The 14,083-nt window shown below is 36.0% G+C and overlaps 1 protein-coding gene across 4 annotated transcripts; it reads right to left on the bottom strand.

Moving 5' to 3' along the window:
- Positions 1-3,993: 3,993 nt before the first annotated feature.
- Positions 3,994-13,323, bottom strand: LOC142547561 (putative WD repeat-containing protein C2A9.03). 4 transcript variants are annotated; one of them, XM_075655920.1, is made up of 10 exons: positions 12,628-13,323; positions 11,517-11,662; positions 11,118-11,285; positions 10,927-11,022; positions 9,514-9,648; positions 9,232-9,342; positions 7,069-7,160; positions 6,895-7,000; positions 4,789-4,875; positions 3,994-4,663 (listed from the first exon to the last, which is right to left on the bottom strand). In XM_075655920.1, the coding sequence occupies exons 2-10, from the start codon at positions 11,640-11,642 to the stop codon at positions 4,250-4,252; spliced, it is 1,335 nt and encodes a 444-aa protein (XP_075512035.1). In that variant the 5' UTR covers positions 11,643-11,662; positions 12,628-13,323; the 3' UTR covers positions 3,994-4,249. The 4 variants fall into 4 exon arrangements, with proteins under 4 accessions (XP_075512035.1, XP_075512034.1, XP_075512036.1 ...); XM_075655919.1 differs by having other exon boundaries at positions 12,972-13,323; XM_075655921.1 differs by having other exon boundaries at positions 10,927-11,013; positions 12,972-13,320.
- Positions 13,324-14,083: the final 760 nt, after the last annotated feature.

Below are 14,083 nucleotides of genomic sequence, written 5' to 3'. Positions count from 1 at the left end.
TATCTTAGCAATCTGATAATTGCTTTCCAGTGTTCAACTCCTGGATTACTCGTGAATCTACTCAATTTGCTTACTGCATAAGCTATGTCTGATCTTGTACAACTCATTAAGTACATCAGACTTCCAATGATTCGAGAGTATTCTAATTGAGACTATACTCTCACCTCGATTCTTTGATGATGTTGACTAGTATCTATCGGGGTTCTAGCCAATGCAGAGTCATCCTTATTGAATTTCTCAAGTATTTTGTCGACATAATGTGACTTACTTAGAACTAGCTCTTCTGATGTTCTATGAATTTTTATTTCAAGGATTACATCGGCTAAGCCCAAATCTTTCGTGTCAAATCTTGAGTTCAATAACTTCTTGATGGATTTGATCATCTTATCATTACTACCAATGATAAGTATGTCATCTACAGTAAAGGCATAAAATGACATATCCATTTTCAGTGGTTTTTATGTATACATATTTGTCGCATTCACTGAATTTAAATCCACTTTCTATCGTGGCTTTATCAAATTTTTCGTGACATTGCTTTGGTGCTTGTTTTAAGCCATACAGAGACTTCACCAGTTTACAAACCTTATTTTTTTGCCCAGTCGCAGAAAAATCCCTCAGGTTGTTCCATGTAAATTTTCTCTTCTAAATCTCCATTTAGAAAAGCTGTCTTTACGTTCATTTGGTGTACTTCAAGATTCCGCAAGGCGGCAATCGCAAGTATCACGCGAATAGAGGTTATTCTCGATACAGAGAATATGTATCAAAGTAATCAAGCCCTTCACGTTGATGGTAACCTTTAATTACCAATCTGGATTTATACTTATCTATGGTTCCATCTGATTTCATTTTCCTTTTGAAAACCCATTTACAGCCTAATGGTTTGCTTCCTGGAGGAAGATTTACTAATTCCCACGTATGGTTTTGTAAAATGGATTCCATTTCGGAATTGATAGCCTCTTTCCATAGAGGTCCCTCAGATAAATTGATTTCCTTGAAGCTTTGAGGTTCACTTTCCATCATGAAAGTGATGAAATACAGACCAAATGATTTCTCAGTCCCAGCTCTCTTGCTACGTCTAGGTTCAATATCTTGATCAAGCTCTTATTTCTTTTCAATTCTCATATAATCTTTTGGATGAACTTGGTTCTTCCTTATATTTGCATGGAAACATGTGTTCAAATAACGAAGCATTTCTTGATTCCATTGTCGTATTCTTGTGAATATCATGTATTTGAGATTCATGTACAAGAAAACGATATGCGCTACTATTTTGAGCATATCCAATGAAAATGCAATCAACAGTTTTTGGTCTTATCTTTACTTTCTTTGGAGTGGGTACTGATACCTTGGCAAGACACCCGGCCCCACACTCGCAAGTATTGGTAGGATGGACTTCTACCTTTCCATAACTTGTATGGACTCTTATCTTGTTTTTTTCGGGGCACCTTATTTAAAAGGTAATTTGCTGTTAGAACAGCTTCCCCACATGTTCTGAGGTGAACCATAACTTAATAGCAACGCATTCATCATTTCTTTCAATGTGCGATTCTTTCTCTCTGCAATGCCATTTTGCTGAGGAGAATAAGGTGCAGTTCTTTCATGTTTGATACCGTGTTGATCACAAAACTCAGCAAATGGTGATTCATATTCACCTCCACGATCACTTCTTAGCACCTTAATTTTCTTGCTAAGTTGATTTTCAACTTCACTCTTATATTGGACAAATTTGTCAATAGTTTCATCCTTACTTTTAAAAAGATACACATAACAAAATTTTGTGCTATCATCAACAAAAGTGATGAAGTATTTATTTCCACCACGAGTTTGCACATTTTTTAGATCACATATATCACTGTGAATTAGATCAAGTGGTTCACTATTTCTTTCAATAGTTCGAAAAGATGATCTTGTTAGTTTTACCTCAACACAAGTTTCACATTTGTGTTGTTTATCAATTTGGAATGCAGGAATGCTTTTCATGTTAATTAGTCTACGAATTGTATCGTAATTAACGTGTCCAAGTCTACCATGCCATAAACAAGAAGACTCAAGCAAATAAGCAAAAATATTAACTTTATTCATCACATGCTTAATAGCCATTACATTGAGTTTGAATAAATCATTACAAACATGTCCTTTACCAACAAGCATTCCACTTTTCGACAAAACCACCTTATCTGACTCGAAGACAATGCGGAAACCATGCTTGTTAAGAACGACCCTGACACCAAGTTCTTGCAGATGTCAGGCACATACAGCACATTGTTCAAAGTCAGTTCTTTTCCAGATGTCATCTTTAGGACAACTTTTCCTTGACCCTTGATCTCGGAAGTGGCGGAATTTCCCATGAATAGCTTTTTCTCATTCATAGATTCCTCAAGAGTAGCAAACATCTCCTTGTCGGAGCAAACATGGCTAGTGGCACCAGTGTCGATCCACCACTCCCTTGGGTTAGAACCCACTAGATTGACTTATGATATTACAGCACAGAGATTCATGTTAGAAACCTCCTGAGAAATGTTCTCTACCACATTTACCTCTCGGTTTCTCTTTGGCATCTTACATTCAGATGCCTTGTGACCCATGCCATCACAGTTGTAGCATTTTCCGGAGAAATTTTTCTTCGAAATGCCTCTCTTGGGTCCCATGTTCAACATTTTGTAGGAGGAGAAGAAATTTTTCTTTTTCGAGCTTTGACCATGCTCGACTACATTTGCCTTAGCGGCAACAGGAGAAAACAATCGTCTTTCCGAACTCTTGTTGTCTTCCTCGATGCGAAGTCAAACAATGAGCTCTTCAACATTCATCTCCTTGCGATTGTGCTTCAAATAATTTTTGAAATCCTTCCAAGCTGGTGGTAGCTTCTCAACAATAGCAGTCACTTGGAATGATTCGCTCAAAGTCATCCCCTCACCGTGAATCTCGTGAAGAATCACTTGGAGCTCTTGAACTTGGCTGATAAACGGCTTTGAATCCACCATTTTAAAGTCCAGAAAGCGGCCAACAAGAAACTTCTTGGCCCCGGCATCCTCGGTTTTGTACTTTCTATGAAGGGATTCCCACAGCTCTTTAGCCGTTTTCTTTCTCGCAAAACACGTTGTAGAGCGAATCGGCCAATCCGTTTAGTACATAGTTTCGGCATAAGAAATCAGAACGATTCCATGCCTCCACAGCACTAACAGATTCAACATCTCCCTCACCCTCCTCGAGTTTAGGAGCATCCTCAGACAGGAATCTGGCCAGGTTCAGCATCGTCAAGTAGAACAACATCTTCTGCTGCCACCTTTTGAAAGTCCACACCTAGTGAACTTTTCAGGCTTTTCACCATGACTGGCTGGGACAGCAACCGCAGCAGCACGTGGGGGAACATGAGGGACAACTTGAGCCACAGTAGGGACAACATAACCAGTTTCCCTTTGCACGCTGGTTTCAGTAGCCATATCTGAAACAAATCACGTAATGAGTAATCTGTTTTAAGTTTGTTAGAAAAAAATGCTAATAACAGTAGCGTATAAACGAACTTGTAGAGATAAAGCAATAACTGAAACAAGTGTGATATTTACAGTATGACTATTGTGTAAAAGAAAGCAAATCCAAACCGAGGCGTGTAGCGTGTGCAGTTTCCTTAAAACAGATTCGCCATCTCCAGTATGTGTGCTTTGAGGTTTCAGCGAACGTCTGTTTCCCAGGATACAACGGAACAACCAGCAGTGACTTAGCACGAGACACTACTATGGCGAACTGAAAACGTATATTTACTTTATCACCAAGATTTAACGGATGCCAAATGGAAAGATAACAATATGAAATGCAAGAGAGTGCTTGAAAGAGATAAAATTTTCATGTATTTGAAATGAAGAAATGAACATACTATTTATAAACCCCAAAATGCACACCAAGAGTCATGCAAGATTAATTAACTCAAGAATATGAAAAACCAAAACTCTTCAATTAACTCAAGAATGTGGAAAGCCAAAAGACACTCCCACATTCATGAAACATAGTTTTTATTCAAACTTCAAATTTCCAACACAAAAATCATCTCTTACAAAATTAAACACCAAATTTAGAACTGTTTATACAACTCGCTTCCCTCCAGCTAGCATGTACTACTTCAACCCAAAGTGATGGTTTCCTTTTTTATTTCTACTATATAAATACGAAACAAGATTCATATATTCAATCTCTACATGTTTCAGACAAAAGATTGTACAATAATTATGACTATGTGATCAGACATGATCGATCACACGAGGGAATCGAGATATCCATAGGAGTGTCTTCGATTGTACTGTAGCAAGCTTGCGTATGTTCGGTCCCAGACTCCAATATAGAGAGATTCATCGTCTGGACTTAGGGATGCACCAGTTATCTCCCCGAACAAATCAATCTCTTGCCTCTTCTCGAAGTTTTCATGGGTATTGTACACATGCACGAAATCTGCAGCTTCGGCTACAACCATAAATTTCCCGTCTTTAGAGAAATGGATCGATCTAAATGCACCGATATTTCCTTTGAGGATTGCTACAGGCATGGAAAGTTTCCTCAAGTCCCACACTCGGCACGTCTTATCTTGATTTCCTGTGGCAAAGATCCTCCCATTTGGGTGCCATGCACAAGCGAACGAGTAGTCTAGGTGGCCAACTATTGAGGCGATTTTCTGCAAATAATAACACACATGGGAAGTATGCTAAATAGTAAGGTTGATATTTTGCACCTAAAACGTAATATTACTAAGTTATGTGATGAAGCTGAGTGAAAATCTACTCGAAAATACTTGAATACCTTCCTATTGTGAGTGTCAAAAAGTATTCCATCGCAATCGTCTCCAACTACCGTCAGAAGCTTGCCGTCTGGGTTCATGGATGTGTGCTGTATCATGTGGAATTTCCATCAATTTCGAGGGGACATTATACTGTCTTATAAAAATTATCGCACAATCAGAATCATCTGAAAGGTCTGTATGTTTCAAGTTTCTTCAGTTTCAATATTCCCCTCCAGGGCACCACACAGGCATAGGTGGTATTTTCTATACAAGCACACATCATGACATCTGATTAGTACTTTTTTTACCTCATTTTCCACACGAATAGAAAGTTTATGGGTTGGTTAATATTTTGCGACTCGTCATGCTAAAGATTGTCCAAATTATTCATACATAAAAGGGATGGTTGGAGGCCACACCGGGAAACTTACCCTGGCTTTTCAAGGAGTTCTTGCCTAAGAGGGAATATCTTTTCCAACTTTTCGCTGTGGAAAGAAATACCTCTGTTGAAAAGGTACAGGTGTGGAAAGAAACACCTCTATTGAAAAGGTACAGGTGATAGATTTGGAAAAAAAGATATGATAGGAACAAAGAGCGAACTCAAACTTATTGACAGTCCTAAATTCATAGTTGTTAAAAGCGAGCGGCTGGCTGCGCCTAGGCGACAGACGCAACCCAGTCGCACCTCGTAACCTTCCAGGGTCATGGCTTAAGACAAGCGCGCTTTGAGCGTGCAATGCGCAGAAAAGCGCGCCTTATGAATGTATAAATCGTTGTACAATTAATAAAGCCAAGCCCAACCAACTTTGAAGTCCGATTACTAAAGCCCATGACTATTAAATAACGGGAAAACCTTGCGTCCATTTATTGGCATGTAAACTCTTGATCTCCCCCAGTCTCCCTCAAACTTCAGACTATAATTACACCATTACACAACAGCAGAAAATCAGAAATACTAAGAGCAAAAAAACAAGTTTCATTTCTAGCTTTCTATTGATTCCAATCAGACAGTCGCCGGCCCTTATTGAAGTTTTATTCCTTAGTATACTATGCACTTGTGAGACACATTGAAGTTATTCTTTAGTTATGATTTACGCAAAATTATTTATTAATGAATTTTTTATTTACATAGTTTGATATATTTGTAAAATATATTTAATTTAATTTAAGTAATATTATAGTATGAATCACTTTATACGTGACTTTTTTAAATTTATGCCAAATGTTATTTACTTCAGCTTGCACTTCAGACCCCAAGGAATCGTAGCGCTTTAGTGCGTCTTTCGCCTCAAATAACTATAGTCCTAATCATTCAAACATGAAGGGGGTGTTTAGAGGCCACATCGGCAAACTTATCCGGGCTTTTCAAAGTTTTTGTCGAAGGGGATATCTTTTCGCTGTGAAAAGAAATACCTCTTTGTTGAAGGTTATTGTGATAGATTTGGAAAGAAAGGAGACGGGGAGCAACGAGCCACTCGAACATGGCATTATATAACTTGTACTTATTTTCATAGCAAAATAAAATTATTCCAGCTACTTAGAGGGATGTCTCCGCGTAATCTATGTTGATATTTAACCTGTTAGAGAATATATTACCTGAGATTTCTTTTGAGAATGCGTTAAAATGTTATTCTATTTTATTCACCTCAGTAAGAATGTTTTTTAAGGTTTTATTTTGAAATGACTTGAAAGATTAAACACAACTTTTAATTGTGGACCATTAGGTTTTAATAGCATGCACATGTTTTACTTTTGTTCTTTTGAAGGTATGCACGTTTTGCTTTACGTTCAAAAGTACAGCAAGTATGTGGCTCGTGTCTGCTTGCATAACCGTGAGAACCCCTGAGCACCACATAGGCATAGGTGGTATTTTACTATTTTCTAAAAAAATTTACAAGATCATTTAAGTAGCAGATGCTCTAATGATCAATCATATGAAGCAACAAAAATTTGAAAGTTCCAGAAATAAACTTTAATAACTTAAAAGACTTGATAAAGTTGAATTTACCATCTATTAGACCACTTTGTGACCCGAAGGACGGATCCAATGGAACGATTTAAAACCAGTAAGCATGCAGAACCGAGTAAAAGGAGAGAAAAAAATGCATTGCAGAAAGAAAACTCACATTAACTGGCCATGGGAAACAGAAGTGGTTTAAGAGCTGAAACCTTTCCATGTCATATTCTCTTACACCACAGTCATTGTTGGATACCATGAAATGGAGTCCACCACTATAAAATGAGTAAATTAAACAGTGCAAACAAGTCAACAAATAAAGGACATCAAATCACAAGAATACCTGGAGCAGTCAAATATTTCGATGGCATTTGTAATAGCATTCTCCTCATATGTGGTCCTTGCGCAAAAGCTTACGCCTGGTTTATCAACATTCTGAAATGTTCACCATATAAATTCTCTCATGGCAATTTGGAAATGCCAACCGTATCACAATTTACCAGAACAGTATTTCACAACAATTGGAGCTAAAGGTGCAATTCTCAGTGGCATTTTGCTGATCAAAAACTCGAGGACGCAGTCGAGGTAATCAAGGGGAAGAGTGTATATTAACTTTGAACTGAAACATTTTCTATATTTGTTCAGATGCTTCTTCTAGGATTAGGAATTTTTACACATGTTCTTAGTGTTTCTTGAACCAAGAAAGTCTTGAGAAATCAAACTGTTCCACCAGTGCACCAATTACTTGACAAGAAATCTAAATAAAGTGCGTTATGACACAAGATTTTTCAAAATGTTACATTCCTATGAACTCTCTACTTCTTGAAATATCTAATTCTTGCACTCAAATCATCTGACGAGCTACCATGACTCACCACAATATATTAGCAGTTTCCACTTTCATATACTCCACAACCACTATTGGTCTATCCAATGCAAATGCTGAAACCTTCTGCATAACCATTAATTCAAGGCGTGCTGCTAGTATTTTTGGTTAACGAAAAACTTTATTATTTTTATAGGTTAGATTTTAAATATTAAATATTTGATAGTTTAAAAAAAAAACCCTTAAAGACACCAAAATATTCTTCAGTGGTTGCTCTTGGTAGCAAAACAATTTCCAAAATTTATAAATTTATTTTAAATTTGTATGTTTATGTGTTCAATCTATTTATTGATTTGATACAATTGAAATTCTATTAAAAACTAAAAACATATTTTTCCACGTTTATTCTCGTACTAAACCCACTTAAACACATAAAGCTCGAAGCTTGACCTAGACATTTTGTCATGCTTCACGCTTTTTAGAACCTTGGTTATAAGCATATCACCACGAGAGATGATCAGGCCTCTAGACTTATCCTGATTCCAACTACCAAGTATTTAGAGTCTCATGCATTATGATTTACATTTCATTTATTCAATATCACTCTTCATATTCTAGTCCCATGTTTTTATTGCAATTGTTTCACACCCATATGTGCTACTGCTAACCCTTCAGGGATGTTGATTTTGTTCCATTTTTTGTTTGGATATTCTGCACCAGGTAGAACAAAGAGAAGATGCTTAGGATTGGATGTAGGAACTGTGTTCTATATCACATGCACTGGATGTGATACGTAAAAATGACTCTTGTCTTGTTACGAAAATTTTTTCGATAAGTGATGAGATCCTGGTTCATGGCTCGGTGGATGATTCTATAGCTCTGTTGAGTGCCCCAAATTATGGAAACTAGACTGGTGTGGAAGAATTTCCTCATTCCTAAACACAAGTTATATCACTCTATGCATGGTTGTTTGTTCATCGGAAGTTTTTGACTAAAGATAGATAGCTTTATGTGGTGGAGAAGAAACGTATTCTTTATGGTAATTTTATCGAATGTTTTGATCATTTGTTTTCCGCTGCCACTTCTCGAATTCTCTATGGACCAAAATTCGAGAATAGCTAGGTATGAACAAATTCATGGGTTCTCATCAAGGTCTGCTAAAGGCCTTCACAGGGATTTACCGAGGGACTTCCTCCTTGGCAAAGATGAGGTATATGGTTATGGCAGCTGTCATGTTTCACATTTGGAGTGCAATAAACCATTGGCTATTTGAGAATGAAGAACAGAGAGTTGATGATCATTGTATGAGGTTTTGAGTACTGTGTATGTTAGATGTCAGGTGGTTAGTTGTTGGTTCAAGAGTTAATGTTCTTGTAGATCTCATGGGCAGCCCTAGTGTATTTGTATCCCTATTTTTTTACCTTAATGATAGGACTGTTTTATTTAAATAAAATATAAAAAAAACAATTATGACATGGGTTACAGCTAATTAGTCATGAAATTTCCATCACTGTGAGTCCTCAGTTAGTTATATCCCTCAATGCATCAAATATTTCCAAAAGATTGTTAAAATGTCAACTCAAAGATCCAAAATCAAGAACACTTATGCATGCCAAGTGAGGGGAAAAACAATAAGCAGTCAATTATTAGCTTATACATAATTCATGTATGTCTGCTAACCTTGCAGACAAGTTCTCCATGGAAGCCACCTACCACCATAAAACGATCCTTCACAGCCAAAGTGCTCAACTGCATTTGGGTGAACCCTTCAAATAAGGTTCCTGGAATTCTCTATATTAACAAGAATGAGGAAAACCGATAAAATCATAAAAAAGAGAAATAAGATGAATGACCATGAAAAAAAATAAGAAAATATTTAACCATAAGATATGAGGCAGGAAGAATCATGCTTCCCTTCCTTTTTTGAAGCATGAAAAGGACCAGTGGATATGATTGAAGTACCTCTGTTGGCACAATTTGCCCCGAGAAGTTGAGGACTTCAGTCAAGTTGTTGCATAAAGATGACCAATGCATAATCGAATAATTTGAAATAAGATATACATCATGTTTTGACGTAGCCCATACCAAATTCCTTAGCTGCACGTAACATTCAACATATCAGCAGTTGTGGTATACTGATTTAATAATGCAGGGCAAGACAAAGTAAAGAAATACGCCTATTCAAGAAATTTTTATTTTTTTTTTTGCAATATTATGTTAAACAGGGTTTCCTACAATTAAAAGCAACGCAAAAGCAACTAGAAAATTTGAAAAAGTATCCACTAAAGCAAGTAAAAGAAAATACAGGTAATACACTTCCAAATATACAAGAAAACACCCACAACCAACCAGATATAAGACTTATAAGTCTTGTTTGAAAAGTAAGAACACAGAAATTAAATAAACAGATAAAAAATTAAAAACAAATCAAGTGGTATGAATTATCAAATTGATGCAAAGATAGAATAAAGCACAATTTCATAGGTTAGGAGTAAAGAACAAAATAACTAGATAAATACAAAATATTTATTATTCACGAAATCAATCAAAATGAATCTTTGATAAGAACCCAAATAATTCAAAACAAGTCAGATTGTGGAGCAAGGGAAAAAAGGCAAGAGGAAAACAAAAAAGAACTCAGGTAGTATACAATCATTTCACTCTTGCGCAGATGGGAATAAAGCACAAATTCAAAAAACAAATACATGAGCACAAGGTCCAATAATGCGATTGAATCCAAAATTTCATTCTTGAGGTAGTATGAAAGCTATAACAGTGAAGATCAAAGATGAGAATATGTTTTTCATTATTATTTACGCACACAAATATGTTTGGATATTGAGTTCTTATCATTAGTCATACTCGCCAATTCAGTGTGCTATTAGACAAAAAAGAAAAGAAGGTTCTATGAAATCAATAGCTCCACTGGCCATAGAATCACCAAATGCCAACAAAAGAACTATTGACTCCGCCATTGGATTGAAAATTCAAACCACCAAGTAATTCCACGATGGTCGCCACATACTATCTCATGATCACATTCAGGCTTCAGTTTAGTTTTAAGGTTGGATCCACCACCTTAAAAGTAAAATACATTGGATCATCAAATTCAATCTAACTCCTGGTATGATTAAAAGGCAAATTAATTTCAAGTATGTTGTCCGTGATGACTTCATGTTGCACAAGCCAAAACCAGCAATGCAGCTCTTATAAAAAAAAAGTTTCCAAGTTCTGTTGATTCCTCAAAATTGACAATATATAAATGGCTAAATTCCCATTCCAAGACAAAATATAAAGATAATCACATAAAAATTAAAACCATAATTAAATGCATGTGAAAATTGATGGCAAGTCTTGAAAACAAAAATAACACACCTGAAAATGAAGGATTGTAGGCTTTACTAATCTTGTATTATGAAAGAAATCAAAGTATTTGTCTCCTTTCTCTGTCAGTCTATATCCCTTCAAAGATTCGACAAAGGAATCACACAAAGAACCTGTATCGAATTTATATGATTGTATTTGAAGAGATAACAAAAAACATGAGAATTGTTCAAAATTCCAACCTTATCAACAGAGTCACCAGATGAAGATAAATTCTCATAATTCTTATACTGTTCAAGCCTTGTCAGCCTGTAACTTTCCCTTTTAATATTCAACCTATCCCATGGAATACCCTGTATATCTTTTCCGTTTCTTGCTTGTGCGGCCGATGTATCAGTCACCTTCATTAGCTGCTCAAAAACAATTACAATCAAATTGAACAAACTTATAATTAACACCACATTACCCACGTTAAATGCACATGCATATACAAGGTAAAATATTTTACGCATATACAAACATAAGAGTATCCGCTTTCCAAACACTACCTAACGTGGGTACATTTTATTTTTAATTTGTAATAACATAATATTACTAAAAGGTGAAAAATATCTCAAGAAATGCTTTGAACATCCACTAACCATATCATACTCATCAAGATTTGCATCTTCAGCTGGATAATATTCCTCATCAATTGTATCTACAGAATCGGTGACATCACCATCATCCACCATATATTCCACCTGACCAACCTCATAATATGACATTTTTCTTTTTTCTTCAATGCCTGCAACACTTGATTATATCATTACAAAACCTGGAACTTGTAAACTAAAGCAATTCTAATGCCTACCATATGTCTATGGGGATGTTTTATTAATTTCATGAGTGTTTACTTGCATGATAAAGTATGATAACAAAACAGAAAATGTAGGCTGCCACCAGACAATACCCGTTGCTAGAACCAGATAATTTTAGTTTTTCACGAACTCAATGACTAAACCCACAAGCAAAAAATTAACAGAGACGGCAATGCTTGGTTACTTCTTTAAAAATGCCTCTATCCCCCCCACCCCCCCCAAACCGAAAATATAAAAACAACCATCCATCATATTTTCCTTAACACAATCTGTCAATCTCTTGGAAAAATATTTCCATCTCCCAACATAATCATTCTTTTAAATCAACATTTCACCATTTCCCATAAGTAATATATCGTAGTACTATATTTTCGCTCACTACTTTAGATTTAAAATTCTAAACATTGGTGTACCGGTAACTAAATTTACCACACGACATCATTGAACCGACGGGTTACCTGATATGACATTCGCAAAAACCAAAACAAAACACAAAAAGATGTATTTTCCAAAAAATACAACCCATCTTATATTGCATTCTTTGACACAATACCCATAAAATAATTTCTCGAAACATTTGAGACCAAAAAACAAAACCAACATTTCTATAATTCTTCTGAAGAGACGGTGATTTTTACATCAAATTCCACTTGAAAGTCCATGAAAATAAGATACAGGCAATTTCAATTATATCAGGCAATTTCAATTATATTGAAAGAAATAAACCAATTGAACAGAACGATCAAGCAAGAATTGAGAATGACACAATTTTGAAGGCAAAAAATGCTTGTGGGTGGGGGGTAGGGTTTCACTAATCATTAATTCTAAACCAGGAGAAATTAGAGGCTAATTTTGAATCTAAAGCCTCAAATACAGTGAAAATGCCACTAACCCGGATCAAAATGACTGAAAATAAATCATTGGCTTCAGAAAATCCTCAAATTCTCATATCCCATGTTTGTATACCAATTGCATCCAAAAATTGTTTTCAATAAAATGCTCCAAAATTTAATCGACCAAAACCAAACAGCATTTGAACCCAAAAGTGACACACAGACAACTAATCAAACACCCATCGCTTCTACACCAAAACCCAACTCCACCGCTGTAAAAGTAACATTAATCAGCAACAAATCATGAACACAAAGCAGCAATTGCTCTTGCATGCAACTGACGAAAAAACCATCTATCTACAAAACGATTCAAAGATTACCGAGAAAAGAAAAGGTAAAGTACCTGGCAGCAAGCAGAGAGATCTAGAGAAAGCAGAGTCAGCACTTTCAATTCACAAAAAACGGAAAAAGAGCGGACAACTCCAAGCGGGTTCTTCAACTTTTCAACATAAAGGTGAGATTTTTCAGATGAAATTGTTCGTGGGGACGGAATTTCAACCGAGAGGCGTTCTCTAGTAACGAGAGCTGGCTTGTGGGCTATGGCGGAAAGCAAAGGATTAAGAGAGAAGGTGGCGAACGGCAATGGGTATGGGGAAGCGAGATGGGAATGATAGCGAATGCATGCGCTCACATTTCATGAGTGTGTTTTGTATAATATGTTTCCCATTCTTCGATGCTTACGTTAATGATATTCTTGAAAACTCAAAGATGAAAATGAAATGTAATGCATGTAAATATTATATATATTTTCCCTACACTTCCTCATAACTTTTTATCTTCAAGTGTTGTCTTGTGGTACAATTAACGTGATACACCAACCTCAAAAGACACGTGTATATATACATACATATATATATAATATGTTGTATATTCACCGTGCACATTTTTGTGAGTAATGTTGAGATGATATTAATCTATTGGATTGTAGTATTTTTTTTTTACTTAATTCTTGTTAATTCGTTGATTGTTATTAATTCTTAGACCTTTTCATAATTCTCATGATTATGTTTCACATTAAATGTGAGAATGTTAAGAGAAAGAAGTAAATATCGAAAATAGAATAAAAACAATAATTTTAAGTAATTCAAAATTTTAAATATGACAAATAAGTTTTAATAACTTTGAAGTAACATAATACTTGATACCTCATGACTAGACTCATCAAGATTAAGCCCAATCAAGATTCTGGACTCCCGGCTCATCAGGCTCAGGTACGCTCCTATAAATACCAGGTTTGAGCGTCCAATTCAAGCATTCAATTTATTGTTTTTCAGCAGCACTCTTAGCTGCTCTCTCCTTATATCCTCAGTCTCTGACCTGAGCGCTGGAGGGGCTACGCCGGGACACCCTCCCGGCCCCTTCTAACGGTCTTCTTCGTGATTTCAGGATCAGGGCAAATTCGAAGTCTGCGTCTAAACTAGTGTCATTTGCTGGGAATCAGATACTAAATTTTGC

Source organism: Primulina tabacum, chromosome 5 (genome assembly GCF_025594145.1).
Source record: "Primulina tabacum isolate GXHZ01 chromosome 5, ASM2559414v2, whole genome shotgun sequence".
Classification (NCBI taxonomy): Eukaryota; Viridiplantae; Streptophyta; class Magnoliopsida; order Lamiales; family Gesneriaceae; genus Primulina; species Primulina tabacum.
Note: the sequence above shows the minus strand (reverse complement) of the source record. Positions and strands in the feature narration are given on the sequence as shown.

Bases quoted from the DNA above. Each gene is read 5' to 3' on its own strand.
- LOC142547561 (XM_075655920.1), bottom strand. From the start codon at position 11,642: ATGTCATATTATGAGGTTGGTCAGGTGGAATATATGGTGGATGATGGT. The intron at 11,286-11,516 runs GTTAGTGGATGT...GTTTTTGAGCAG, and splicing joins ATCTTGATGAGTATGATATG to CTAATGAAGGTGACTGATAC. The intron at 9,649-10,926 runs GTGTGTTATTTT...TGTTACGTGCAG, and splicing joins CTACAATCCTTCATTTTCAG to CTAAGGAATTTGGTATGGGC.